The 27,141-nt window shown below is 41.3% G+C and overlaps 1 protein-coding gene and 1 long non-coding RNA gene across 2 annotated transcripts in view; both read left to right on the plus strand.

Annotated features, from left to right (window-relative positions):
- LOC145452303 (uncharacterized) lies at positions 1 to 25,640 on the plus strand. The gene is made up of 5 exons (XR_013919288.1): positions 1 to 838; positions 6,070 to 6,162; positions 8,807 to 8,869; positions 9,478 to 9,563; positions 25,504 to 25,640. It is a non-coding gene; the product is annotated as an uncharacterized LOC145452303 (long non-coding RNA).
- LOC145452301 (uncharacterized) overlaps positions 25,531 to 27,141 on the plus strand; it is a 33,802-nt gene continuing 32,191 nt past the window's right edge. The window contains exons 1-2 of the mRNA XM_080330512.1: positions 25,531 to 25,672; positions 26,037 to 26,113. Coding sequence (XP_080186638.1) covers positions 26,053 to 26,113 — 61 coding nt within the window. The 5' untranslated portion in view covers positions 25,531 to 25,672; positions 26,037 to 26,052. The remainder of the gene's footprint in view (positions 25,673 to 26,036; positions 26,114 to 27,141) is intronic.

Raw genomic sequence — 27,141 nt, forward strand, 5'->3', positions numbered from 1 at the left:
CAGGCCATTTGAATTCGTATAATAGCAGTGCATTACTATAGTTACCAACCTTATTATAACAGCGGCGTAATTTAACGTCGAGTCTGGGTAAATATTGGAGTATATTCGAGTCGAGCAATGATAGCCGAGTTTTGCAATTCTTTCGAGCATCGGAATTATACGATCTTCGTGATTAGTTCAGTAGAGCGAGTGTTAAGCAGGATACATTCTGTGTTCCAATGAAGGAAATATTACATATTCTCCATATGCTTGTGGCCTATACAACATCCAAATCAAGTTGAGAGCAAGGCAAATGATGCAAAGAGATGAGGCGTTTCTGTGGATTTTACACGGTTCATTGTCACCAGGGCTCTGTAATATTCGGCATTGCACACTGCACAGTATAGTTCTACTCGACATAAGTGCAGTTACATTTCGACAAGTATAAAAAGTGTGAACAGACTAATTATCGGTTCCAGTTTGTTTCAATACAGTCTATACCGCAACAGATACGTAGGTAAATGAAGCGTCAGTCGTTGCCACAACGTCGTCAAGGTCATTGTCCCACGATCAACCACAGTCAGGTTTGGTTTACGGCCGTCGGCCGGGTATACCGTCCCTGTGGGTAACGTCATGAGTGCATAGTATTCAACTCAGTAATAAATTAGTCGACAGCTCAGATGACTTTACTACTATTAATCATAGTAGTCGCGTACTCAATCTCACCACCTCGAATAACCTCAAGCTAATTAAATTGAATAGACGCGGCAAATTGATGATTTTATCGAGTGACGTCCTTGAATCGTTTTCGAAAATCCACGGAAAGTTGCTGAGATGTCTGTTCACCCTGGTGATCCTGGTAAGTAGCCTTATAGCCAATATATCCGGCAATTCCACAAATCCTACATCACTCCTCTCCTCATCTGGTCACCTACGGTGGCGTACTTGACTCAGTCATCTTCACTTTATATGTCAACGACATTTTGAAACCTCCTCATTTATTACCACACTTTTCGCTGATGATAATCATCTCATCTCTTCCGCATCTTCGACGGGTAAGTTGGATGCCCTCACTAGTGGCCAAATGCTCAAAGTGCATGAGCATGTGTGGACCGCCCAAAACAACCTTTGCCTAAACGCCTCGAAATCCCAATTGCTTACCGTAAATTAAAAAAAGAACTCACCGTTAAAACCGCTGGTCAGCCCATTTCCAACGCGAAAAATGTCAAATACCCCGTCCACGTCGTCCAATTATCAAATGACCGACCTACAAGATCATCGCTCTATCAAATATGCCGGACCTGACGTGTGGAACAGTATCTCGCCGGCTATCAGACAGACGACGAGAATGTTAACATTCACGTCGAAATACAATAAATTTTACTAAATGAACACTAGTCCGCCGTGAAGATTACCGGACCACGACCTAACCTTTCAACCTGGCCTTCCGTGACATGCCACTTCATTTGGTCGCTTGCTTTTTATATTAACTTCTTTTACTTTTCATTCAGTGTGCATGCCTCTTCTTTACATCGCCTTGGTCCTAGGCCAAGGTGGGTGTCTGATTTCAAAGACTACTTCAAGTCGTTTCGACACCTTCCTATCTTTTCATTGTTTCGCAATTTTGTGGTGTTTTGAACTGATAAAAATTACTAGTAAACCGAACCGAGCCGAAGTAGGGTTACTATCGTAAAGGAGTTACGACTGAGCAACTTTAGTGTGGATTTTATGTTGATCTCTATAGACATCTAGAACTATGTTGCCACTTAAAAAGCACTCATAATAGCGGATATGAGAACCTGCTGGGGTGAGAGGTATTTTTCGCGTATTGTACAGCAGGGGCGTCTAACACATAATTTTACACGTCATTTTGGCTGCGTTTAATGGACATATATCTTCCAATATTTGGAATTCAGGAAAACAAAGGAATTGCATTGGTGACCTGTTCACTACGTAATGTGACTGAGAGATTTAGAACACTTTGTGAAGTAGAATATTCAATGACCTGAAAATTGACTCAAAAGTAATGAGTAATGAGTAACGAGTAATGAGTCACATCATATTTCTAATACGTTGAGTCATAGTCAAGATTGGTTTCCCTATTATGAAATCCGAAAAAGAAGACACTTGTTACAAGTTATAAAAGAAATGATAGCAGGCGAGAGAAGGAGTACTGGAATATTATTGGGTTGACTAAAACAAAAGCTCAATTATTTCAACTCAACTTCCAAAAGACCCGCTTCCATGCTCCCATGTCGTTTGGCGTTGACCTTCCTTTCTTCGTCAGACTTGCCATCACTGCCGTCGTAATCCAGACTTCTCGTCATTTATGCCATCTTTTAGTTGTCCGTGTACAATATACTGGCCCCCAAAGCTATATATAAACAGGGTTGCCATCGACAAGGACCCAAAAATAAGGACAGTCGAAAAATTAGATTAGCATTATAAAATCGTTTTTGTACATGCTCTGTGTTAGTTGAAACAGCAGTATTTCCTATGGCTTCCAGGAAAAGTCACAATTATAGGTATTGCAATGAGCCAAACAGTCACCCTTCAAGCTTCGTTTGATAACTTCGAATTCTCTTTCCTAATCGTCACGAATAAGGTTTTTACACCTGCTCATTTTAATATTCATATTTGGCCTTATTAGTTACTAAAACTATATGTGTAATATATTTTAGGTAAATTTTTATCCATGATTTATAGCTTTACTACTTTTTAACCCAACTGTCGACTGCACTGCTCTCTTTTTCACTACGCATAAAATGCTGCCTTCGCCACAGCTTATTCTGCTGAAGACTTAACAGCAGAAACCTGGAACGGCTGTTTACTGCTAAAATGACGTCCGCTGCGATAACTTGGCACTGCCAAAACTGCTACACCACGCACTCCCGCCATAGCTATCTCACCACTTAGAAGTCAAATCCTGTGGTATGTACGCCACGGGAGTTCCTTTCACCTGTGGTGTCATAAAATCACGATGCAAAAGCATAATTTAAGAATATTATGCAACACGGATACCAGGCGAAAACGATCGAAGTTCTGTAGTTGTTGAAAATAAGACAAAATAAGGACGCGAGTCGAAAAGAAGGACAAATCTTAGAAATAAGGATGGTATGGCAACCCTGGCTATAAAGGAGGACCATTTGCCAAAAAGGAGGACATTTGGGCGTCTTTGAAGGACATTTTCGATTTCTTCAAAAAGGAATACGTATGGTAATACGTCAAGTCATTTCAGGGCAGTGACTCAAATCAAGGCAATCATCCCGACGCCGATGCAAACGGAAACAAATATGACAATCACAATCGAATCGAATCAATGTCGAAACACGTCTTGGCGCATTCGCCTCACCCGACATGGCATCCTTCCGATTTACCTTTGTGGGATCATAGCTGAGAGAATCGAGCAATTTAGCGTGACACCACACCAGTGGCGGCTCGTGACAATATCGGGTGGTGGGGCAAGGGCTGCAAGCGACTTTTATCAAGATGACGTCACAATGGCGTTTTCCAACGTAAACAAGTAACTTAATGATGGTACGGTAACATGAATTTCCCGGCAACAGTGATTTTAACGTATGTGCCACGAGAGGTCTGCTGGTGAGCTGTGACTTGAAGTGTGGTAACTGCGTAAACGGCGTACGGAACAAAGATTCAACACGGTTCATGTTCGCATTAGACCTGACTAATTATCTGCAGAAATGGAAATGACTATAACTCGAGAGATAGCGTAAGCCTAATTGGAAAGGTCAACGAATTCGGACAGATACGCAATTGTTATCTTATAGATTGGGCCTGTCCTATTGAATCCAAAACATCATTCTAAAGAACTAAGAATAGCAGCCTCGGAAATTTGGTCTCGGTAGTCGGTACAGCATAAGAGATTTTGGCTTTGAAACTGGAGACTGTAACACGACACATACGTTTTTATTACTGTCTTATAAGTCTGCTGCGAAATCGCCTTTGGAAAATATATTACCGAATAAATACGTGGATGAAAGCCTTAAACTTGGTACACTGTTACATGACATTATCGAGAAGTGGCCTCATGGCCCTTTTCGGTATGGTACACTGTCAAAATTAATGCGAACAGACCAACACCGAATTTTGCGTAAAACTTACTGAGGAATAGGCTGATCAAGTGATCAGCTGTTAGCCGCCATCGAAAACGAATTAACTATCGCGCTTGACAGGGATGACATCGGATGAGAAATAATATTAAAAATACTATTATTTGTGACGAAATTCATAGGTGAATCAGAAAATATTTTCGCGCCTCGCGCGATTATGTACGGCCCATAACATAACCATGACCACTGACCAGTCACCAGTGACCACTCGCGAAGTCGGTGCGTATAGTAAGACTATGTGATTAAATGGATGAGTCCGGAGTTCACCGGAAAAGGACATGGACACTATAGCATGTGTATTTGGCGTCCAGATAGTTCATTACGACTATGCCCTGGAATGCGGCCGTAGGCTACATGAGTAGTCGAAATGCGGCCGTGAATGGTAAAAAGGTTGGTCTTACCTGTACTAAACCCTAATGAAGAGATATATTGGTGAATTTGTGGTACGGGGCTTATCGAACGCCTTGAAATCTTAATTAGGGATTGCACCGTGGTGATCGATCATTTGTTTCTGCAGAGAGAAACAAACATAATGGTGCCTGTATGACAATGCTGTTCTCAAATCCACATTGTCTTCGTCATCATTGGCGAGAAATGGCTTTGAAGTTACATTGCTGTCGTTAAAATACATTCATTAAATACGATATATTCCTTGAATATGTGGATAAATGGGCGAATAATGTATCGATTCAGCAATCCGGCCCGCCAAGTATTTAATTTTCCTATATCCGGCCCGCCGACTGGAGAAGTTGCCCGCCCCTGCCTTAAGGGCACAGAGCTATCGTGCCCCGGTTGCTCGGTAATTTTATGAATAGGAGAGAGTAAATCACCGTTTCTTTATTGTGCGCGGCTTTGAGAGAATAGACAGTGAAAGCTTGTTATGAGCGCTACCGGCGCAAGCCCCGGCTAGGCATTCGCAAAGCGAAAACACAGAAGAGAATTCGATTTTCGCAGAGACTTCGCTATATATGGGCATTTACAAGCGAAAGGACAAGAAGTATACGATTTTCGCTGTGATTTCGGTTTATATAGATAGGTGTGCGTCTATAAATGGTGAAGAATTGTTATTGAACAGAATTTTAGGTGGGGCAATGCCCCAGTTGCCCTATAGGACGAGCCGCCACTGCACCACACATATATGGAAGAGAAGAAGGGAGCTCAACCCAGCCCCAAAACAATTTGTAGCGTTATTTCGTTATACGGGATATTATTGGAGAGGCAACCTAAACACGGTGAAAGATTACGAAACTGATGAAGCTGTAGTTTTCAATATATACAACCTCCGCCCGTGTTCTGATTATGCACGTTGCGGCACAATGCAGCAGCACTAATTCGGGCGCAATTTCTGAATACAAGACGAATCTGGCCGGGGCGGGACACTTTTCACTCAGATAATTTCAGTAAAATATTTTTGCGAGGGAATCGGGTGGCCATCGGTGTGAGGCGAGACCGTGTGGGCGATCAGATTTTCAGTCGTTTATATTCAATATCTTCATCAATTCCAGGCACCAGAAAAATTTGGATGCAATGAGAAGTAGAGGTGGAGTATGTACATTGCACACTGAAGGATAATCAGGAGATTACATAAAAACGACAAGGCCCTAGAACTGAATAATTACCGTTTCAACTTTGTCCGAAACAATATATCACCTGCACTGTCCGTGAGGAAGAGTAACCAAAGTGTTTTTTGTTTGTCTACAAACAGCACATCTTACAAAATGTTTTTTTTTATTTTAATTTTTTATTTTAGATGTTGGATTTGCATTAGTCGAAACAATCGATTGTGCGTTGAGGACGGGTAATGTGACTCTTATATCTATGTGCCCAAGCTGCGATTCCGAAGCTGGATATTCCGAGGCCGTTTGTTACCTACATTAATTTTCAAACCTGGTTTTCGCGGGCCACAGTTGACCCAGCTGTCAAGACATTACCACCTCTGTGTACTGTGTTTGTGTTTTAGACTCAGATGACGCATTCGTCAACTTGCAACGAAGAACTATTATGCATCACCGACGGAACAGTTCGCAGCCACGATATGACACGGCACGCATGGGTAATGGGTATCCTACTACAAGATCTATTTGAAATAAATATTTTTTTTAAGCTCTCAACCTTTTTTCGGGAGATATACATAATGTATATTTTATAGTAATGCGATGCTTGGCTCTGGAAAAAAAGTGATAGCACTAGGCTCACCTCGGATAGCTGTGGTTATATTAGTTCTCTACATATATCTTTGGTGATTGAAAGGAAGGAGATACTGTTCTATATATTCTATGCATACTGTTCAAAGTAAAATCCCATTTCTTTTTTTTCTGAGTCAAGCAGGGAGAATACTCAATATAAATAGAAGACTTTCTTATATAGTGATCTTCAAGCCCCGATTTATGAGAATGATTGGACATTGGAATTTAAATTGATTTTAAGTTTGAGGTCGATGCGATTTTTCAGAAACAAGATTCGAATTCGGATTAGTAGCTCAAGAGAAATTGTCAACCTTTCTGTAGCAGCAAGACTCGATTTCGATAATACAGGACGTTCAATTTTTTTTTTATAAAACGCAAAATCAAGACTTCGCGAACTTAGAGCATGAAACTTATCATTCCAAGAGCTATACATAGAAACAAACTATAACTGTCTTTAGCATCTTCAACGGAGCAAGGTTATTTTGGGCGCTAATAATGTAGCCAGAACAGTAAAATGTTCACTAACGGCATGAACAATTGAACATATGCATATAAGAGCTGTTCGTAAATACCTTTTTCTCAAAATTTGACAGGTTATAGTTGAAATAAGAGAATGTAATCATACTCACGATAATGGCATCCATAAACGCGAAAACACAAGAGCTAATAATAGATATAGGGATGGTGTGAACCTCTGAAAGGTTCAGGTTCGTGTAAGCGCGAACCTTTTTAAAGGTTCTGTGTGAACGCGAACGTGAACCTTATGACGTCACGTGAAGTGATATATAAATGTACTTACACCAGGGGCGGGCAACATACGGCCCACGAAAGGATTTTGTCCGGCCCACGGACAGTTTCCCGTCTTAGCTAATAATATGACCCGCCGGCCGGTGTCCGGTCAATACCGAGAAAATGTTACCGAGAAATCCATTACCGAGAATCGACACCACCTAGAATGGACAATACCGAGAAATCCGTTACCGAGAATAGACACCACCGAGAATGGACATAACCGAGAATGCAATGTATGCTATGCAGGCATGTTATGCATATATGCAGGTCGTGTGCATGTGCATGACGGCTTTGCCACATTCGGTGTCGATTCTCAGAAATAATTTCTCGACAACGCCTTCTCAGTAAGTCAGATTCAAGGCGTTCGATAAGCACGGTACTCCAAATTCACTAATTTATCCATTCATTATGGTTGAGTACATCGTAAATCCCGATAAAGCAAGTTTTCTCGCTTCTACAAACTTACGCGTAAGCTCCACTCTCGCACGCATTATCGGTGATGTCCGTTCTTGGTAATGATTTTTTCGGTATTGGTATAGAACCCCCGCGGCCCTATAGTTGGCCGAGATTCCCCAGTACTTGCTTACTACGTCAAATTTTAGAGACTGTGTCTTTTTATTTGCGTGTGTGCGCAGCGTGCGAGAGTGGAGCTTACGCGTAAGTAAGTAGAAGCGAGAAGACTTGCATTACCGGCATTTATGATGTACTCAACCCTAATGAATTGATATCTTGGTAAATTTGGGGTACCGTGGGCTTATCGAACGCCTTTAAATCTTAATTAAGGATTGCAACATGTGTTGATTGATCAGAGAGAAGCAGACATGGCGGCGCCTGTTTGACAAGGGTGTTCTGAAATCCACATTGTTTTCGTCATTATCGGCGAGAAATGGCTTTGAAATGACATAGCTGTCGTTACAAGACATTCATTACGTCCGATTTATTTCTTGTATATGTGGAATGTGGATAAATGGGTGAATAATGTGTCGATTCAGCTATCCGGCCCGCCAAGTATTTAATTTTCCCACATCCGGCCCGCCGACTGGAGAAGTTGCCCGCCCGTGACTTACACGATACCTATAGCGACGACTTAGGCCACATAATGCTACAATGCTGAAGCACATATTGATGTTTTAAACGTCGTCAAATGTATCAACTGGGGCAATCAAATGATATAATAATCCCATAAAATCAATATCTTCCGTCGCTTTGCCAACAATTTCGACGAGGACTTGCAAGGAAATAAAAGCTTACGCCGTAACGGTCTAGGCCAGACTGGACAATGTATTGGCCGTCTTACTATTCCTACATAGATAATGAAGTGAAAATTATAATATATGAAAAAGGTTCACGGTGCAGAACCTACAAACAGTAAGAGTCTCTATGAAATCGAATCGGAAGGATATCGGCTCATATGACGGGCGCGCGAAACATCGTGGGTGCTGTGGTCTCCCTCAGATTTGCAATAGCAGGTAATTGCAGGATAGAGGTTGGGGATTCGGTGAATCGGTGTAGTTGATTTCCGGAATAGGATTTGAATACGATATTCGTAAAATCAAGGATAGGAAATCACCGAATCCATTATACTTCGAGTATATTTTTTGTCCCGCTCATTGATATAATTACTGCATCAGAGCATCACTTCCGAGTCATCTTGCTTATATACACAGGTAATGTGTGTGTTCAAATATATATTTATATGTATACTATTTATTGCCGCAGAAACGGATGGTGATCCAACCATGCATAGAAAGTCCAAATTGCGAAAAACGCCGAGCACCACAGGTGAGGATTTCTTAACGATGTTACGATTCACTAGTATTCCGAAATTATGACACTTTGTGTCGATGGTGTCGCGTAAAAACATGTATGCGGGAAGGTAATGATATACACAGGCTGCAATGTTTATGATCTGAACCAGTCGAATGCGTACGTTGTAATTGTAAGGAAATCGACAGCGAAATCAATAAATTATTACAACTCTGATTCACGCATGAATGTCTCGTTAAGAGTTTATTAAGGGCATACTGGCTACCTGCACAGCTGGAGGGACGGGATATGGATATTCCGTTGGCAATGTGCTACTAATGTTGTCAATACCATCCACTTTTGTGGTGAGATAGCGCAGTGGTCTGATCCGCGGCTGCAACACCAATGAGTGCGGGTCCGAGTCCGACCGAGGTCGACTTTCGAATTCCGATACCCAAGTGTTGGAGGTTTACCTAGGCTCCTCCTCGCCACCTCATCCGCGTCAGCGGTGTCTTACAAAAGCCTAGAGGTGGGCCGTGCTATAAGTCGGCAGTTACGGAAAATAAGAAGAAAATCGGCCTGGTGTAAATGACCATAGTGGTCGACAAACACCATGAATACCACAAAAAAAATCCACTTTTTAGGTACATCTCAACAAGTTTTACTCGACGGGGAGCTCACCAAAGAATTTATGATGCTAAACCAACATATTCAGAAGAACAAGGCACATGTATGTAACTAATATGCTTTTTTGAAATTGACTCAGTATCAATGGCTTGTTTTGTACTGACCTGAAAATATATTTAAACTGCTGTTTCGTGGTACAGAACTTGAAGATAGCTTTCAATATAACATCCATTGTAGTAAAATATTTATTCAACTCGAAGGCATTCAACTCGAAGGCTTTTCGGGTGCCTCTTTTCAAGAGTTAACGGCACACTAAAGGGATTTAAACAGAATGAAAAGCAGAAACAAAAAGGCAACGTAGACGTAACAATGAGAATTACATACCATGAAGTCCCCCATGTAACAATGGCAACGATGACAAACTTTGAACTGTACGATACTATAGTAACAGCGCAATTTGAAAATAAACAATAACAAACTCGAATTAGAACACCCTAGTGGAAAATTTGTAAGTTCTGCAGAAAATGTTTTTGTCTACATAAAATAGGCTTGGTCAATTGGATATTGGTTGATTCAAACACTTAATGAAACAACAATCTGCCTCTCGCAATGACAGTAAACATTTCGTCATTGGAGTTTTCAGCGCAAGGGTTCTCACTTAAATGTTGACTGATCGACGAAGCGCACGCTTGATAATCGTCATAAGAGTCAGTTTTTGCATCTAATTTGCATTGGCGTGCGAATTCCGTACGGTTATTTGCGCAAGTTTTTGAGCGAATAAATTATAAGGCCCCTAGTTCAGTCAAAGAGCAATACGGAGAAGTTGTGTCGGATACGACTTTAACACTTTGCGCGATTAGTATACGGTAATTAAAAATATGGCAGATCGTAAAAATGCCGTATAGTGTATAGCTTTATTTTCGGAAAATATAGGACCTTACTACACTTGCTTTCATACTTCAATATCTATGTTCTCCAGACAAAAAACTGAATACTACTTCCAAAAAGCGGAAGATATATATCATGTCTTTTGTCCAAAAAGTTTCAACGGTGGTCAGCTAAAAACAGGTTTAACGTTAAAAAAGTGAAAGTCCACTTTTCCAAATTAGGCCACGTCATGGGCTGCTATAGGTATAATATATAATTGCTAGATTGCGAAACGGTAGTTTCAAACGTTATGGGCAGGCATACTTACTGTGATGAAATATTTGATATAGGCGACAATGCAGTGTGAACGGAACCTCGCAATCCGGTGTCTAAATTATATTCAGCGATACTTTAGTTAAAACATATTTGTCACACCATATCTACAGTGAGCGAAGCACAACGAAAATTCTGGGTATTTCATGACTTTTATGGAAATTAAATGTTGGTTCTACGTGGAAACAGCCCCGAAATTCCTTGGGCTATCTTTCTTATGGGGGGATTAAACTACTTCTACTTGACAAACTGAAAATAGCGAAAAGTAAGTAAGTAGTTCACAAAATATTACGAAGTAGAAGTAAAAGCAGCAAGAAAAAGATCTACTTGAGTAAGTACCAGAAGTAGAGGAAAACTACTTGAGTACTTCGAAAAAGTACCTCTGACCACCTCTGTGTACGTCCTACATTATCACAGTGGCACTTAAATTCGTAGACGACGTTACATGCATTAAAGGCAGGAAGTACATCCTATCGAAAGCTTAGCAGAAGTGGTTTGGTTGTATACGCCACATGCGCATTTACACTATAATAACAACGGTGAACCGCCGATTTGATTAACTTTTCAAAACGATTGAACACGTTACCTAGCCAAGGTAGGTGTAAAAATTAAAAGCGACAGAGATGTCATAGACATATCTATAGTACAGGAGAGGTTTTGAGACGTTTTCAAACGATTTCTTTTCATGGTAACCCACGAATATATCTGCCAAACTAGGGCCCAGGGCAGAACCCAAGGCGATACCACCGATTTGCCTAAACATCATGTCGTTGAAGCTGAATTCAACGCAACTTGCAGCAGTTCGCAACAATTAAAGAAATATTTCACGCAATTTCTGAGGTTTAAGCGAGTCATCATAAAGCGCGTCTGCACAAATTTCGAAAGTTTCCGACAGTGGAATATTGGTAAAAAGACTTTTCAGATCGAATGAGCTAAAAAATACATTGGGATGATTTAATTTAGCGCGCTTTAATTCGTCCATAATCGTGAAAGAGTCACGAAGACAATGGTGACTATACAAGGATCGAACTGGTTCAATGACGGTGTTAAGCCACTTGCCCAAATTCTGTTTGCCGATCAACACGTAGACAATATGGGACGCAAGGGCATGTTATTTTTATGTGTTTTCGGTAAACCATACATACGCGGCAGTTGCGAGCCCGAAGGACGTGGAGACTCGTACAAACGTTTTTACAAACCGAACAAACGTTTTTGACGTCTGTGTATAGAAAGTCCACATTCACTGGCCATTATATCCGTTGGGATTCCTTTTGCTCGAAACGGCGAACACTCAACTCAACTCTGGTTCAACGGGCCTTGCGTCTCTATTCGCCAGACCATATATTGAAATGCTTCATCGCAAGGGTGTTAAAATGCTCGGATCAAACTCCCCAGTATGGACCAGAAAAATGCCCGGCATTTTTACGCTTACCTTGGCTAGGTAACTTGTCCAATCGTTATGAAAAGTTAATCAAATCGGCGGTTCACCGTTTTTATTATAGTGTAAATGCGCATGTGGTGTATACAACCAAACTTTCGATAGGATGCACTTCCTGCCTTAATTACATGTACCGTCGTCTACGAATTTAAGTGCCACTGTGATAGTAGGTATGTAGGACGTACATCACAAATATTGTTTGAACGGATAACGCAACACATCCGCAAATTTATTCGCCCAAAAACTTGCGCAAATGACCGTGTGGAGTTCACACGCCAATGCAAATTAGCTGCAAAAACGGACTCTTATGACGATTATCAAGCATACGCTTCGTCGATCGGTCAACATTCAAGTGAGAACCCTTCTTGCGCTCAAAACTATAATGACGAAATGTTTACTGTCTTTGCGCGAGGCAGATCCTTGTTTCATTTGAAAGTGTTTGAATCAACCATTAATTATTCAATTGACCAAGCATATTTTATATAGACAAACAGATTTTCTGTATAGCTTACAAATTTCCCTCTAGTATGTTCTAATTCGTGTTTGTTATTGTTTATTTTCAAATTGCGCTGTTACTATAGTACCTTACCGTACCGTACAGTTCAAAGTTTGTTATTGTTGCCATTGTTACATTACGGACTTTATGGTATGTAATTCTCAATGTAACCTCATGCTTTGCCTTTATTGTTTCGCATTTCATTCTGTTCACCGGTTTAGTGTGCCGTTAGCTCTTGAAACGAGGCACCCGAAAATCCTACGAGTTGAATAAATATTTTGCTACAATGGATGTTGTATTGAAAAATATATATTTAAGTGACGGCTAGTCCAGGATTACCATATTTTCGTGGAACCACCAGTATATATTTTTAAATATAAGTCGTAGTTGGTTTCTACGTAGTCTCGACACTCACGTCCGTACGGTGAGTTTGGATGGTTACAAGTCAAACTTCGAAGGCATGTATCAACTTTTGCCGGTAGGTCAATCCATGGCTGAACCGAAATTGGGCTGGAAACAGCAATGTCAAGTCCCCTTATGCTTGATATTTGACTGTGCATATTAAAAGTGGTAAACTTGATTGAATCTGGGAAAATTTCGTGGCAAGATTTCTCGCATAGTGGCCATGTCTTGTAATACCTTAAAACGTATTCTAGCTAATTTTTTTTCTGTAACTCATCCCTTGCATCCGTGTGCATCTTGAGCTGGAAGAATATTGTCTGAAACCTGGGTAATCCCTATAATTTGAGAGACGCTATTTTATCTAACCCAGTTATTTTCAACCACCAGTCCGCGGACCGGTGCCGGTCTGCCAGGTATTTTAAAATTTTATACTTTCATTTCAAGCTGCCTAATGTTGAAGGCTTTTCAATTGATGAAATAAATAAAACATTCAATTTAAACATATTCAGAACTTCGTGAGGTAACATTAGGCCTTGAAGCATGTTGGATTTGATTCAGACAACCTACTTTTATTACTAATTTGTGAGCTAAAACCAAAGGCTACATAAACTGAACCAGAAATGCGTTTACTTTTAAGCCAGCAGCTTGTTTTGTTTATCTGTGTACTGTGATCACGCACTTACGCAGCCTATACGTATAGGTCGTAAAATCTGGATTCAAAATACTGCCAATATAGCAAAGTATACCGTAACAATTAAAGTAAAAAGTAACTTTTTGTTGCCATCGTTGCATTACGAAACAGGGCCACCCGGTATGTGATTTAAATTGTCATGTCATGCGTTTCCATCCCATAATTAGTAAAACTAGTCAATCAGTGCACGTGAGTAGCGGTCACCGTAAAACGTTGAACAGGCACGGTAAAAAAGAAATGAGTAGGCTGAAGACAGACATTTAAAGAAGATGTGAAGCACAAAATATTTGTTTACTCGAGTGAGATGGAAACCTTTCATTTTTTGTGGTGACTAGGTCGTCGTGTTTGAAGATATATTTTAAATCGGCACTATGAGAAAAAACGTCGGCTGGCTGATGCCGAGAGGGCGCGGATTCCTGGGCATTTGCCAGCGAAACTCTCAAAACGACATAGCTAATTGCCACGCTACACACAGCTTGGGACCAAGACCAGCTTTTTAATATCCCAAATACATTTTGACGTGTTCACAGAAAAAGAGGTGCGGATATGTGATGTGATATTAATGAGTCAAGAATGTTTCGTGTTTCGCATTGTTTTGAATATTGTCACTGAATGAGTCAATACATTTATTTTGTAAATTTACCGTCACTTTCTCATAGCCTAAATTTAACATATACACTTAGCTATAACAGCTTGTGTTAGCAATGCAATTCACATTTTCTATTTAGGACTGAAACAAGCCACGGAATATAATTTGAGCTTTTGACCCCGACCGCAAACCTATTTTTTGCTTGTCATTTAGTACGTCTACAATATTAATTGCCCAACCCTGATTTAAATTGAAGTTCATGCCGTCTCCGGTGACGACATGCGAGCGACAATTACGAGCTGACTCGGTAAACCACGCATTTTGCACGATCATTCGTTTTCGATTCATTCATTTTGCGGATGACTCCTACAGGGTTGGTTCGATTGGTTTGAACTAAGGTCAGATTTGTTTGAAATGAGGTCAGTCTAATGTTTAAAATGAGGATAGTCATGTCAGAAATAAGGATAGTCATGTTTGAAATTAGGATAGTCGTTATATTCACTATAAAGTCAGTTGCAGTACCAGGCACGACTTCCCAGCGGTAACCCAGTCCGAACACATCCCATACATGATGTCCGAACACGCCCCAGACACGATGTCCTAGCGTCAACACAGTCCTAACATACCCCAGACACGATGTCCGAACACGCCCCAGACACGATGTCCGATTGGCAGCACAGGCCGAACACACCCCAGACACGATGTTCAAACACGCGCCAGACACGATGTACGAGTGTCAATACAGGCCTAACACGCCCACGACACCATGTATGAATGGCAACACAGACCGAACACGCCCCAGACACGATGTCCGAGTGTCAACTCAGATCCGAAAACAACCCAGACACCATGTTTGAATGGCCGAACATACCCCAGACACGATGTCCGATTGGCAGCACAGGCCGAACACACCCCAGACAAGATGTCCAAACACGCCTAGATACGATGTCCGGGTATCAACACAGGCCGAACATGCCCAAGACACCATGTCCGAATGGCAACACAGGCCGAACACACCCCAGGCATGATGTCCAAACACCCCCCAGAAACGATGTCCGAGTATCAACACAGGCCGAGCACGCCCCAATAACTTCGCTATCTTGTGTCGCAAATTTTTGAACTTACTTAATACAGCCATAATGCACATTTTACCTCATTTTTACGTGTCGCAAGCAATAAAGCAGAAGTATGTTTTGGAATGTAATCAAATCTATTGCAAACAAGAATATTCATGAATGCTAGCTAGAAAAAATCTCTCGGACATCGTGTCTACGGCGAGTTCGGACATCATGTCTGGGGCGTGTTCGGCCTGTGTTGATACTCGGACATCGTGTCTGAGGCGTGTTTGGACATCATGTCTGGAGTGTGTTCGGCCTGAGCTGCCAATCGGACATCGTGTCTGGGGCGTGTTTGGCCATTAAAACATGGTATCTGGGTTGTGTTCAGACTGAGTTGACACTCGGACATTGTGTCTGGGGCGTGCTCGGTCTGTGTTGATACCCGGACATCGTATCTAGGCGTGTTTGGACATCTTGTCTGGGGTGTGTTCGGCCTGTGCTGCCAATCGGACATCGTGTCTGGGGCATGTTCGGCCATTCAAACATGGTGTCTGGGTTGTTTTCGGATCTGAGTTGACACTCGGACATCGTGTCTGGGGCGTGTTCGGTCTGTGTTGCCATTCATACATGGTGTCTTGGGCGTGTTAGGCCTGTATTGACACTCGTACATCGTGTCTGGCGCGTGTTTGAACATCATGTCTGGGGTGTGTTCGGCCTGTGCTGCCAATCGGACATCGTGTCTGGGGCGTGTTCGGACATCATGACTGGGGTGTGTTAGGACTGTGTTGACGCTAGGACATCGTGTCTGGGGCGGGTTCGGACATCATGTCTGGGATGTGTTCGGACTGGGTTACCACTGGGAAGTCGTGCCTGGTACTGCAACTGACTTTATAGTGAATATAGCGACTATCCTTATTTCAAACATGACTATCCTTATTTCTGACATGACTATCCTCATTTCAAACATGAGACTGACCTCATTTCAAACAAATCTGACCGTATTTCAAACAAATCGAACCAACCCTCCTCGATGACTCCGTATCGCTGTTGCCAGGTATTTTCGTGCAGCGTATTGCATTCATAGTACGTCTGGTGGTAGTGGAAAACGAGCAAGGTAGCATGACAAGGTGCTTGGTCTGACTCCGAAACGCTTCTTCTCTAGATAATGTCGAACAGAAGAATATTATCCGGGTTGGCTTAGTGCCGTGGTTGGTTAATTCACGGCCTCCGGCGCGAAAAACTGTAATCGACTCTCGACGCTAGCACGTTTATCTGGGAAAAAAGTTTACCTCGACTCAGCAGACAGTATAATCATTTGAATATCATCGTGAAGAAACTTAATAGCGAACAAAGCTCTGTGAACGCCAGTCTCTAGCATAGGGTTATCATATTTTTGTGAAGCAAATTCCGGACACTCTTTAGCGCCCATTAGCGGATTTTAAAATGAGATGTAACCCATTGACCGTAAATATGACGTCAAACTAGCAAAGCATTGCCCATCGACTGTATACAGATACACTATTATACAGGAATGGAGTGGAACATAGGTCCATTGGGCCATCTGTAAAGTGAGTTCCGGTGATTGCTACTTACTAGGGTCTGCAATAGATTCCTCCACGGGCCGGATGAAATCATCTGGCGTGCCGTGTCTGGCCTATCAGGATTGTGTTTGACAGCCCTGCTTGTGAGGTCGGTGCGGCTATCTGTTTATGTGTTTTAATCAGACCCGAAACAACAATTTTTCTCCCCCCCCCATCCCGCCCGAAAAAGCACTGTTCTTGGGCCCATCATAGGGTAGTCGATGTAACTTGTTGGGCACGAGGGATGGTGTGAACCTCTGAAAGGTTCAGGTTCGTGTGAACGCGAACCTTTCTGAAAGGTTCTGTGTGAACACGAACGTGAACCTCGTGACGTCATGTGACGCCATATTGCTAATTTCAACCCTATATTTCAGTGAAGTGATAGCCTATATTAATGTACACGATACCTAGGCTACATAGCGATGACTCGTGCCACATAATGCCACAATGCTGAAGTAGCCTACAAATTGACGTTTTAAACGTCGCTAAATGTATCAACTGAGGCAATCAAATGATATAATAATCACATAATATCAATATCTTACGTCTCTTTGCCAACAATTTCGATGGGGACTTGTCAGGGAATATGAGCTTACGCCTTAACGGTCTAGGCCAGATCGGACAATGTCTTCGGTGTCTGAGTATTGCTTTACATGGATATTGAGCAGAGTGTTGAATGGGTTTCTATACTTTCTACCGATATTACCCCATTAACAAGATATGCAGCTGTAGCCAACACCCTAATTGCACGGATTTGCTTATTATGATACAGTAAACATATGTGAAGTCATGATTGACCCGTACGTCTGCTAGATTTTTACATCAGAAAACGATATCACTCTCACTGATTGGTTGCATAAGCATCATTCCCTGACTACATGTAGTGTATTCACAAACGGAAAGCTGGATATTTCGAGCAAACTTTTGTAACAAGGCAAGAAAATTTTTTGAGATTGTCAAGGTGCATGCTCGTTTAGTGTTGATTGTCTATGCTGCCAGCGCCATGCATAGAGTGGTTTGCAGTTGAATTGCAATAAATGTGAACCAAAGATTTTATAATGAAGTAAAAATGGTAATATATGAAAAAGGTTCACAGGGCAGAACCTACCAAGGTTCTGTTGTGAACGCGAACCTCCAAATTTCCGCGGTTCACACACAGAACGCGAACGTGAACCTCACGTTCACACCATCCCTAGCACTTACTATATGCATTTGGCTGTTAAAGTTTATGTATGAATTCTGTCAATAATATTGATTCTTCCATATATTAGGCTACTATAAAATGCACCAGCAGGTTGCAAATCCGGTGATTTCCAACCTTTTATGGTCGCGATCTCATTTCACTCTTGAAAATGTTCCGTGGCCCAGCTCAAAACCCCATAAGCTGATACTAAAAAAAATCAGCTTGCTCAAACTTACTCAGGTCTAGGAAGCTGATTACATCCAACATCATCGCGAACCCCAGATAAAGGCGAACGACCCCAAGATTTGGAAGCACTGTCTGTGATTGAAGCATCCAATCGGCCTTAAACAACTCTAGGAATATACCGTTAGCTCATAATTGCGATTACAATCAGACTTATTTCAGTAAATGATGGTTATTTATATTTATTTTGATTGCATTTTTGGTGAGGGTGGTGCCGGATGCCAATACTAATATCATTAAACGTTGCATTAACTCGCGCGCGGCGCGAAGAACAATTTTGAATAGCATAAATCTGCTTGAAAATAGTATTGTTTATGTTGATTTACGAAAAGCTTTTGAGCGTGCTTCAAGCCTTCAAAATTCCGGACATTTAGGCATATTTTAGAAATTCCTCCCGGACGCAGATTTTTCAGTGAAATTCCGGACATGTCCGGGAAATTCCGGACGTATGGCAACCCTAAGCACCATAGCGCAACAAACGGTTTCATACTTGACATTTTGGGTTGATTTCAATTTTTGATGGTCTACCAAATATTTTTTGAAATTTTACCGGTCCGCGTGGTGAAAAGGGTTGAGAACCATAGATCTAGTCTGCACTATTAGCGAAAAGAGTGTGTACCGAGTGTACTATGCAGACTATCCACACCGCGAAGGTGGTGCACGAACCTAACTCAGAGCTATATCGCGGGTATAAATCCTATGTGACTAGACGTGTATACATTCCGACGTCCATACGTGGAAACATCGTTCGGATTATTAATGTTCTGTTTGATTTATAATGTGTTTCATATTGCACACTGCCTTAGTAATCCTCAAACCTACCTAAGACTGGTCATAATTTCGCACGATTCACTATATGTAAAATAGTCTATCTGTAAATTTCCCATGCACTCGCAAAGCGACATTATAAACCTCCAATTATTTAATGAAACGTAACAACATAACGGGAAACTGGATAACGAAATGAAACAACATGGCAAAGAAATGGATTAATTTGACAAAAAATCAGCAAATTCAGGTGGATGAATAAGATGATTTCTCGAAATTTCGAAATATTTGCCGGTCATCTTCCATGACTTGTAAGAGACGGGCTTGCTGTTTTCTGTCACGTTGTGTGTAAGCGGCTTAGTCGGAATTTATTTTTTATCATACGCTCTGCTGCACCGTTAACTACTTGACCATTATTCAGGAATCCCCGAGCACCCATAAAATGCGGATAACTCCGCCATTATGAAGCTGGAAGACTCGACCAAAGTTGTTCTACCAGTATAACATCAATATGAACCACGATTTCGCCCCAATCACTACCATTACGCTACTCGCTAGTCAGGGTACTCGAAGTACTAGGGTGGCGCTAACTATTTTTCAGTATCAGAGGGTTATCGCGAGGTCAAAAAAGTTGAGACCTGCTGCACCAGATGTCGCGGTGGTTTTGTCCGCTATCAATGGTCGGTCACGCTCGACTCACTCGTCACCTTGTCGTCCTCGCTGCTCTCGATACCAACTGGCATTAACGTAATTTCTCATTTAGAGTATTACCAGCATATATTTTAACGATATGATATAGGCTGGATCAGTGTTTCTTAACCTTGTCGCCAGCGCCCCCAAGGGGCGATTTGGATTTTGAAGGGGGCGGAAACGCTCAGGGGGCGGAATGGGGGCGCTGGGCTCAGGGGGTGGTATGGGGGGCGCTGAGGAAAAATGGCGTCGCAATAGAGCGTGAAGTAGGGACATATGTGATTATATAGTAGAACAACAGTTCTATATATCCCTGAGTTTTCATTGCAAATTAACAGTCGACAAAATCAGCCAAATCTCGAAATTTTTCATCGCGCTACGCGTGAAATGTATGCCGACGATGTTTGTAACGTGTTTTGATGTATGCAGTGGTTTATTATTATAATTCATATAAAATTAATTGAGCGTACTTCTAGATCGTCAGCTCCCCGTTTAAATCCTCCCATGACGCTATGTCGAGTTATTTTCCAAAAAAGGTTTTGAACTATAGGTATTTCATCCAGCTGAGAACCGCGTGTCGAAATCGAAGAAAGAGGCAATGTACCACTTTTAAGAGTGAGATCTCTTTGTTCATTACTGATACTTTGAAGCTTTTCGGTCAAAATGCTTACCTAAAAATAATTTTTATTTGAGAGCCACAAAATAAAATCTTCAGAATATTTCTCCATCGTATCATAAAGAATGATATACTGTTTCGTGTTGTAAACCGCAACCTTATATGAACGTTTTATAGAATGGGTTTCTTTCTTTGGAATTATACAGATGGTATGAGCCCTACCCTATAGTTGGTTTAGCAACCTTGATTTGATCATGAATATAGCACATATACAATTATTATAGCGTTAATTAGTCGAGTGGTCCTCGGATGCGATTCAAGCTATTTCCTATAGTGAAGTCCTAACCCGAAAAGACCCATCGGACCCCTAGTTTTTGCTACCGTCCTTAATTTATTATTTTTTGTTGTTGGGTGGCAGACCCAGGCAATTTTCGAAAGGGGGCGCTGCAGGAGAAAAGGTTAAGAACCACTGGGCTAGATTGATTGATCTTCATCTACAATACACGCAACGAGAGATTTACTGTGTCTGGACTATAGCAGTCAGTTAAGAATACTCGAAGTCAGTTATTACTCACTGCCGAGATGTATCAGTTGCGCAGTCTCACGCGACATCAGGCTATTTGGCAGTCTCTGACCTGAACTCTCGTGATCTGTAGGCTATGGTTGGTATTATTATTTGGTCTGCAACAGACTACTTTTCGTCAACGAATATACGCTCTTACCGTTTCAGACATATTCTAAATTTTGCAATATCGACGTACATGTAAGACCTTCAGCCCGGACCCACTCATCTATATGTATCTGAATTCTGAAATAGAGCGCTGTATTGTGATTGAATTTCTCCATAGTGAAACATGTATAGTATTTTCCGAAACACAAACGAGCCCGAATAACGTGAAAGCAAGATTTATCTATTTAATTCATCCGGTGGCTAAGGTTTCTAATCGCGCAAGGCACGATTTTTTTTAAAGTTCATGTTCTGTCAATAATATTGGTTCTGCTACGTATTATTCAATTTTTATCCACACTCCGACAATGTGACCAGAGTTAGCGGTAGAGTTGATTGAGGTGATGACTTTGAAAATGTTGAGTACAGCATCATCAAGTCATATTCATCGTTCATGTCACACGGACAAAACTATTTATGAGCCGAACTCCAGGCTTCGCACGAGCAGGTTTTATACCCTTTGACATGCGGTTCCCAAACTTTTATGGCCATGACCACATTTTCAGTTCGAAAATATTGTGTGGCCCACCTTAAAATTTGGTAAACTGATAATGGGGCGATTTTGTTACTTGACAAATAGTCAATTTTGACCTTGAAAACTTTATTTTGACATTTTTTACGTTAAAAAACTTAATTTTGACAAAATATTGCCCCCATGTATGTAAATTAGGCGATTTTGCACGTAATGTTAGAATTGTACTACTTATCTTCATTTCTGGTTAGAACTGTCTGTCTTTATGAAGTAGTTTGACCAGAAACATCTTTTTACCTTACAAATTTATGCACGAAAAAACTTCATTTTAACGACACACCGTCTTTCTTCATTCTGAAAATGTAGTCTACATCAGTGGTTCTCAACCGCCGGTCCGCGACGACATTCCTGCCGGCCGGCCAGGTATATTACAATTTTATACCATAATTTCAAGATGCAATGTTGAAGGCCTGTCCATTATTAAATTAAATACAACATCAAGTTTTGAAATGATTCAGAAATTCGTGAGGTAACATTAGGGCTGGAAACATGTTTGATTTGACTTTAAGTTCAAGACGTGTCATTAGACGACATGTGAGCGACAATTACAGAACATATACGAGCGGACTCATCGCTAGAAAGCGCAGTTTGCGCGATCATTCGTTTGTGATTCATTCATATTGTGCAGGACCGTAACTGGGCCCCCAAATCACCCAATTGTAGAGGGGCCGAGCTTGAAAAGAGCCCAAAATTATTTTGCAAATGATCATAAATCATAGCGTATTTTTTGAAACTTTTTCCAACATTTTTCTATTTCTTTTCGTGCTTTGCGCGATTTTCTGTCACTAAATGTCTTGCTTATTAGGTGCTCTTCTCGGAGAAACATGCACGATTTATAAAAATAGGCATTCCGGCGTCATCCATTACCGCACCACGACATACCAACACATAATGAAGTTAAGGCTAACATGGGACTCCGTGAGGTGTGCCAAAATTCGGCAGCGAGAAAACCGATTCAGTCATGAATTCGCTATTGGCGAGATCAAGCTACATAAAGTCTCTGCTCACACTGAGTAGAATGAGTGTGCTCACAAGTACAGGTGAAAACAACCACCCAAGTGTAGGGTCTGGGGTGGTATAGTCACTGTAAGGTGTTTTATTGCGGCACGCATTGTATTCGTAGTTGAGAGAGTAGCCTATGCGTCTGGTGGCAGTGGGCAATGAGCAAGATATAACGACAAGGTGCTTGGTTCGACTCCCAAACGCTTATTCTCTCGATATTGTCTAAGAGAAGAATATTATTCGAGTTGGCGCGGTCGGTTAAGCCCACGGCCTTCGGCGCGAAAGATTGTAAACGACTCTCGGCGGTAGCACGTTTATCTGGACAAGGCAATTTTACCTCGACTCAGCAGCCTGACTACCATAAAATCACCTGGATGCCATCATGAAGATAAATAATTACGATCAAAACCCTCTGAATGTCACTATCTAGCACCATATAATTGCAGAAAGCAGTTGCATACTTTACATTTTGGCTTCATTTCAACTTTGAAAGTTCACCGATCCGCCAGACATTTTTTGAAATTTTACCGGTCCGCGAGGTGAAAAAGGTTGAGAACCACTGGTCTACATCACAATTTTTCATCATGCGCTTCTTGATATAAGAACCAATACCCACGCAGTCTTGCTTTCAGTTAGGATATTGCGGTGCGTTGAGCACAACACCATGTCAACCTATTTGTTTCATTTGACCATTTATGATTCACATTGAGCATACAATGGGCCGTCCATAACGATAGGCCTGTAGGTAGGCTACAAGATGAGATTTCAAATGATAAGCTCACTGAAAGTGCAAACATCTACGATACAAACGAAATGCAGGTTGCAAAAAAATGTGATTTTGTAAACAATTTTTTGACCCAGCACTACAATTTTGACAAAATTTTGACTTTTTTTGCAATGTCAAATCGCTACTGATGACTAAAAAAGGTCGGCACGGTCGCCTAGACTTATCTACTGCTTGTTTTGGAATCAGATCACGTTCAGGACCTTCGTGATCCCAGGAAAATAGCAAACGACTTCGCGGGTCGTGACCCCCCACGTCACAAACCGCTGCCTCTGACTGAAGCATCCAAACGGCGTTACACGATACTATACTAGGAATACGCTGTTCTCTCATAATTTTAATACAATTAGACTTATTTCAATAAATTATGGCTATTATTGTTTTTGCAAGAAAATGTACACATCTTAAGATCTAGTGACACTTAATCTCGCGATGCGCAAAGAAAAATTCATGTAACATAAATCTGCCCCGACATCTGTTTTGTTTATGTTAATTCTCAAAATAATTTTGAGCTTCCTTCAAGGTTGGTACCCCCCAATTAAAGGGTTTGAGGTGCTGTATAGTTGCGGTCCTGTCGCACTTTCACGACTCACGTTTTAGGAAATCCAGGACTAGGAAGCCAAACCCTATTGCTGTTCTTGTTAAATGATAGTATACAATTTCCGACACATGATATACGAGTTGGGTTCAAAGCGACATCTTTGGTATCTGAGAATGTTCGCTACCTACAAAAAATGCGGGAGTAAATGGCAGCTGGAAATCTAGAATAACTAGGACTAAAATATAATTTTCCAAAATTTTGGACATTGAGACTGAGGTATAATTTAGCATATCTTCCCGGACGCAGTTTTAACACTATAATTCCATACATGTCCGGGAAAATCCGGATATATGGCAACTAGGGATGGTGTGAACCTGTAAAAGGTTCAGGTTCGTGTGAACGCGAACCTTTTTGAAAGGTTCTGTGTGAACGCGAACGTGAAACTCATGACCTCACGTGACGTCATATAGCTAATTCCAACCCTACATTTCAGTGAAGTGATGGCCTATATTAATGTACAGTTGTACCCGATACCTAGCGACGACTCGAGCCACATAATGCCACAGTACTGAAGTACATATTGACGTTTTAAACGTCGCCAAATGTATCAACTGAGGCAATCAAATGATATTATAATCTCATAAAATCAATATCTTCCGTCGCTTTGCCAACAATTTCAACGAGGGCTTGCAATGGAATATAAGCTTACGCCTCAACGGTTAAGGTCAGACCGGACATTGTATTCGGCGTCTGAGTATTGCTACGTTGATATTGAGCAGAGTGTAAAACGGGATCCTGTACGTGCTACCGATATTACCCCTTAAACAGGTTATATAGCATTAGCCAACACCCCAATCGCACGGAATTGGTTTTTATGATACAATAAACATATGAAATCAAGATCGACCCCATATGCCGGCTGGATTTTTTTACATCAGACAGCGATATCAATTTCATTGATTGGTTGAATAAGCACCATTCGCTGACTACCTACATGCAGTGTATTTCACTCTTGATGCTGTGTGATTGTGTGCATGCTCGTTTAGTGTTGATTTTTATGCTGCCAGCGCCATGCATAGAGTGGCCCGCAGTTGAAATGCAATAAATTTTTAACCAAAGATGTTATAATGAAGCGAAAATTGTAATACATGAAAAAGGTTCACAGTGCAGAACCTATCAAGGTTCGTTTGTGAACGTGAACCTCTAAATTTCCGAGGTTTACACACAGAACGCGAACGTGAACCTCACGTTCACACCATCCCTAATGGCAACCCTAGACAGTCTGAACATTGAAAAGCTGGTATGGCTTATAACTGATTGCGGCCATAGTAAGAATATATTTTGATATTAGAATAAGACTTATAGGGTAGACTTACACGGCAATCACTATTATCGACGAGGATTGGCATCACAGCATTTCTCATAATTTCGCAGTCAGCAGTTTACTAGAAAGCACCGCTAGAATAAATACGCTGTTAACATTCGTAACCTTCTAAATTACAGGTGGATTTTCGGAATATAGATATCTGATAGATCGTCATCGCGCAAAGATAAACAATCGCAATGCGTTTACGGGCGAAACCCTTCTTCATATTGTAGCGGCAAGAGGATTCCACTATCACGTAGCAGAGGAGCTTATTAAAAGAGGAGCTGACGTCAAGGCGAAAGACATGTATAAGAATTTATGCCACCCACCTGCTTCACCCGTATATGCAGTTTATTACATCGTTGTGTTAGCATTCACCTCCACCTCCATAGCGTCTCACTGTCTCAGTTTAGTATTGGCAATACCCGCTTGGCTGCTACCCGCGATGCGATCGTGGCAATATAACGCACAGCTGCAAGCTTTTGCAGTATCAAACATGCAGCATATGGTAGGTTCTCGAAGATGTATAGGATATAATGTCGACCATAACGTCAGTACCCTTTCTAGGAGCATGCAGTTAACGAATAGCTTGTTTAGCAATATTTTATGTATGAAGTTAGAGATAGACTGATGTTGACTTTGAACAAGACATACTACGCATTCTTTTCAGTAATGGGGTGACGCCTATGCATGTCGCAGCGGCTACGAACTATTCAAAGTTGATCCACTTACTCTACGCATGGAAAGGTAATGCTAACAACGATGAATAGGACTAGACGTAATTTTTGTGTCGCTTGAAAGGTTTTTGAATCAATCTGACTGATTAACTCTCCATTCCTTCTAATTCAGGGGTCACCACCACGCGGCCCGCGAGGTCATATTTTGCGGTCGGCGATCTGATTTTAGGTTTCGGAAGAACGCTAAATGCTGAGATTTATTTCATTTCAATAATTGATGTTCATTTTTCAAAATAAGCTAATCTCCTGTGCCCAACATCACTACTCCTAGCTGAACCGGCGATGGCAATAGCATTCCATTAGGTCTTTCACCTAGTACCGTGTCTCGCCACCACCAAATCGATTCCTGAATAGCGTTGTCAGGTAGGCCTTTTGTGAGCATATCACGTGTTTAAAATAACATGAAAGTATAATGATACCGTTTTTTTGTTTTGTTGTATTTGTATTACTTCTTTTGGAGTAACTATGACCTTCGGCCATTTAGAGAGCACAGTGTTGTATTGCCTACTGAGGTAAAGTTTTGAAAACGTGGTTGCCAAACTGTGTGGCCTGTTTAGTCTCGATATTCCATTCTTGCGGCCCGCCGTTTCTACGAATTTGAAAAGTGGCCCGCGAACCGCTTTGAGTTGGCGACCCCGTTGACTGTTTTATATTGTATATAGGCTAGGGTTGTCATACATCCGGAATTTCCCGGACATGTTAGGAATTTCACTGTTTAAACTGCGTCCGGGAGGAATTTCTAAAATATGCCTAAATGTCCGGGATTTTTATTGAAATAGGATCAAAATGCTTTCGTAAATCAACAGAAATGATATTATTTTTGGCAGATATATACCACTTGAGATTTGTCTTCGCGCTGCGCGCGATTTACTATCACATTCATTGTTCCACCACCATCGCAAAACATGCAATCAAAAATTATTAAAAATAACCATCATTTACTGTAATTAGTATAATTGTGATCGCAATTATAGGACAATGGTATATTACTGGAGTCGGTTAAGGCCATTTAGATGCTTTAGTCAAAGATATGGACTC

This window comes from Botryllus schlosseri, chromosome 12, assembly GCF_051294905.1.
Source record: "Botryllus schlosseri isolate E-star chromosome 12, Bs_hap1, whole genome shotgun sequence".
Taxonomy (NCBI): domain Eukaryota; kingdom Metazoa; phylum Chordata; class Ascidiacea; order Stolidobranchia; family Styelidae; genus Botryllus; species Botryllus schlosseri.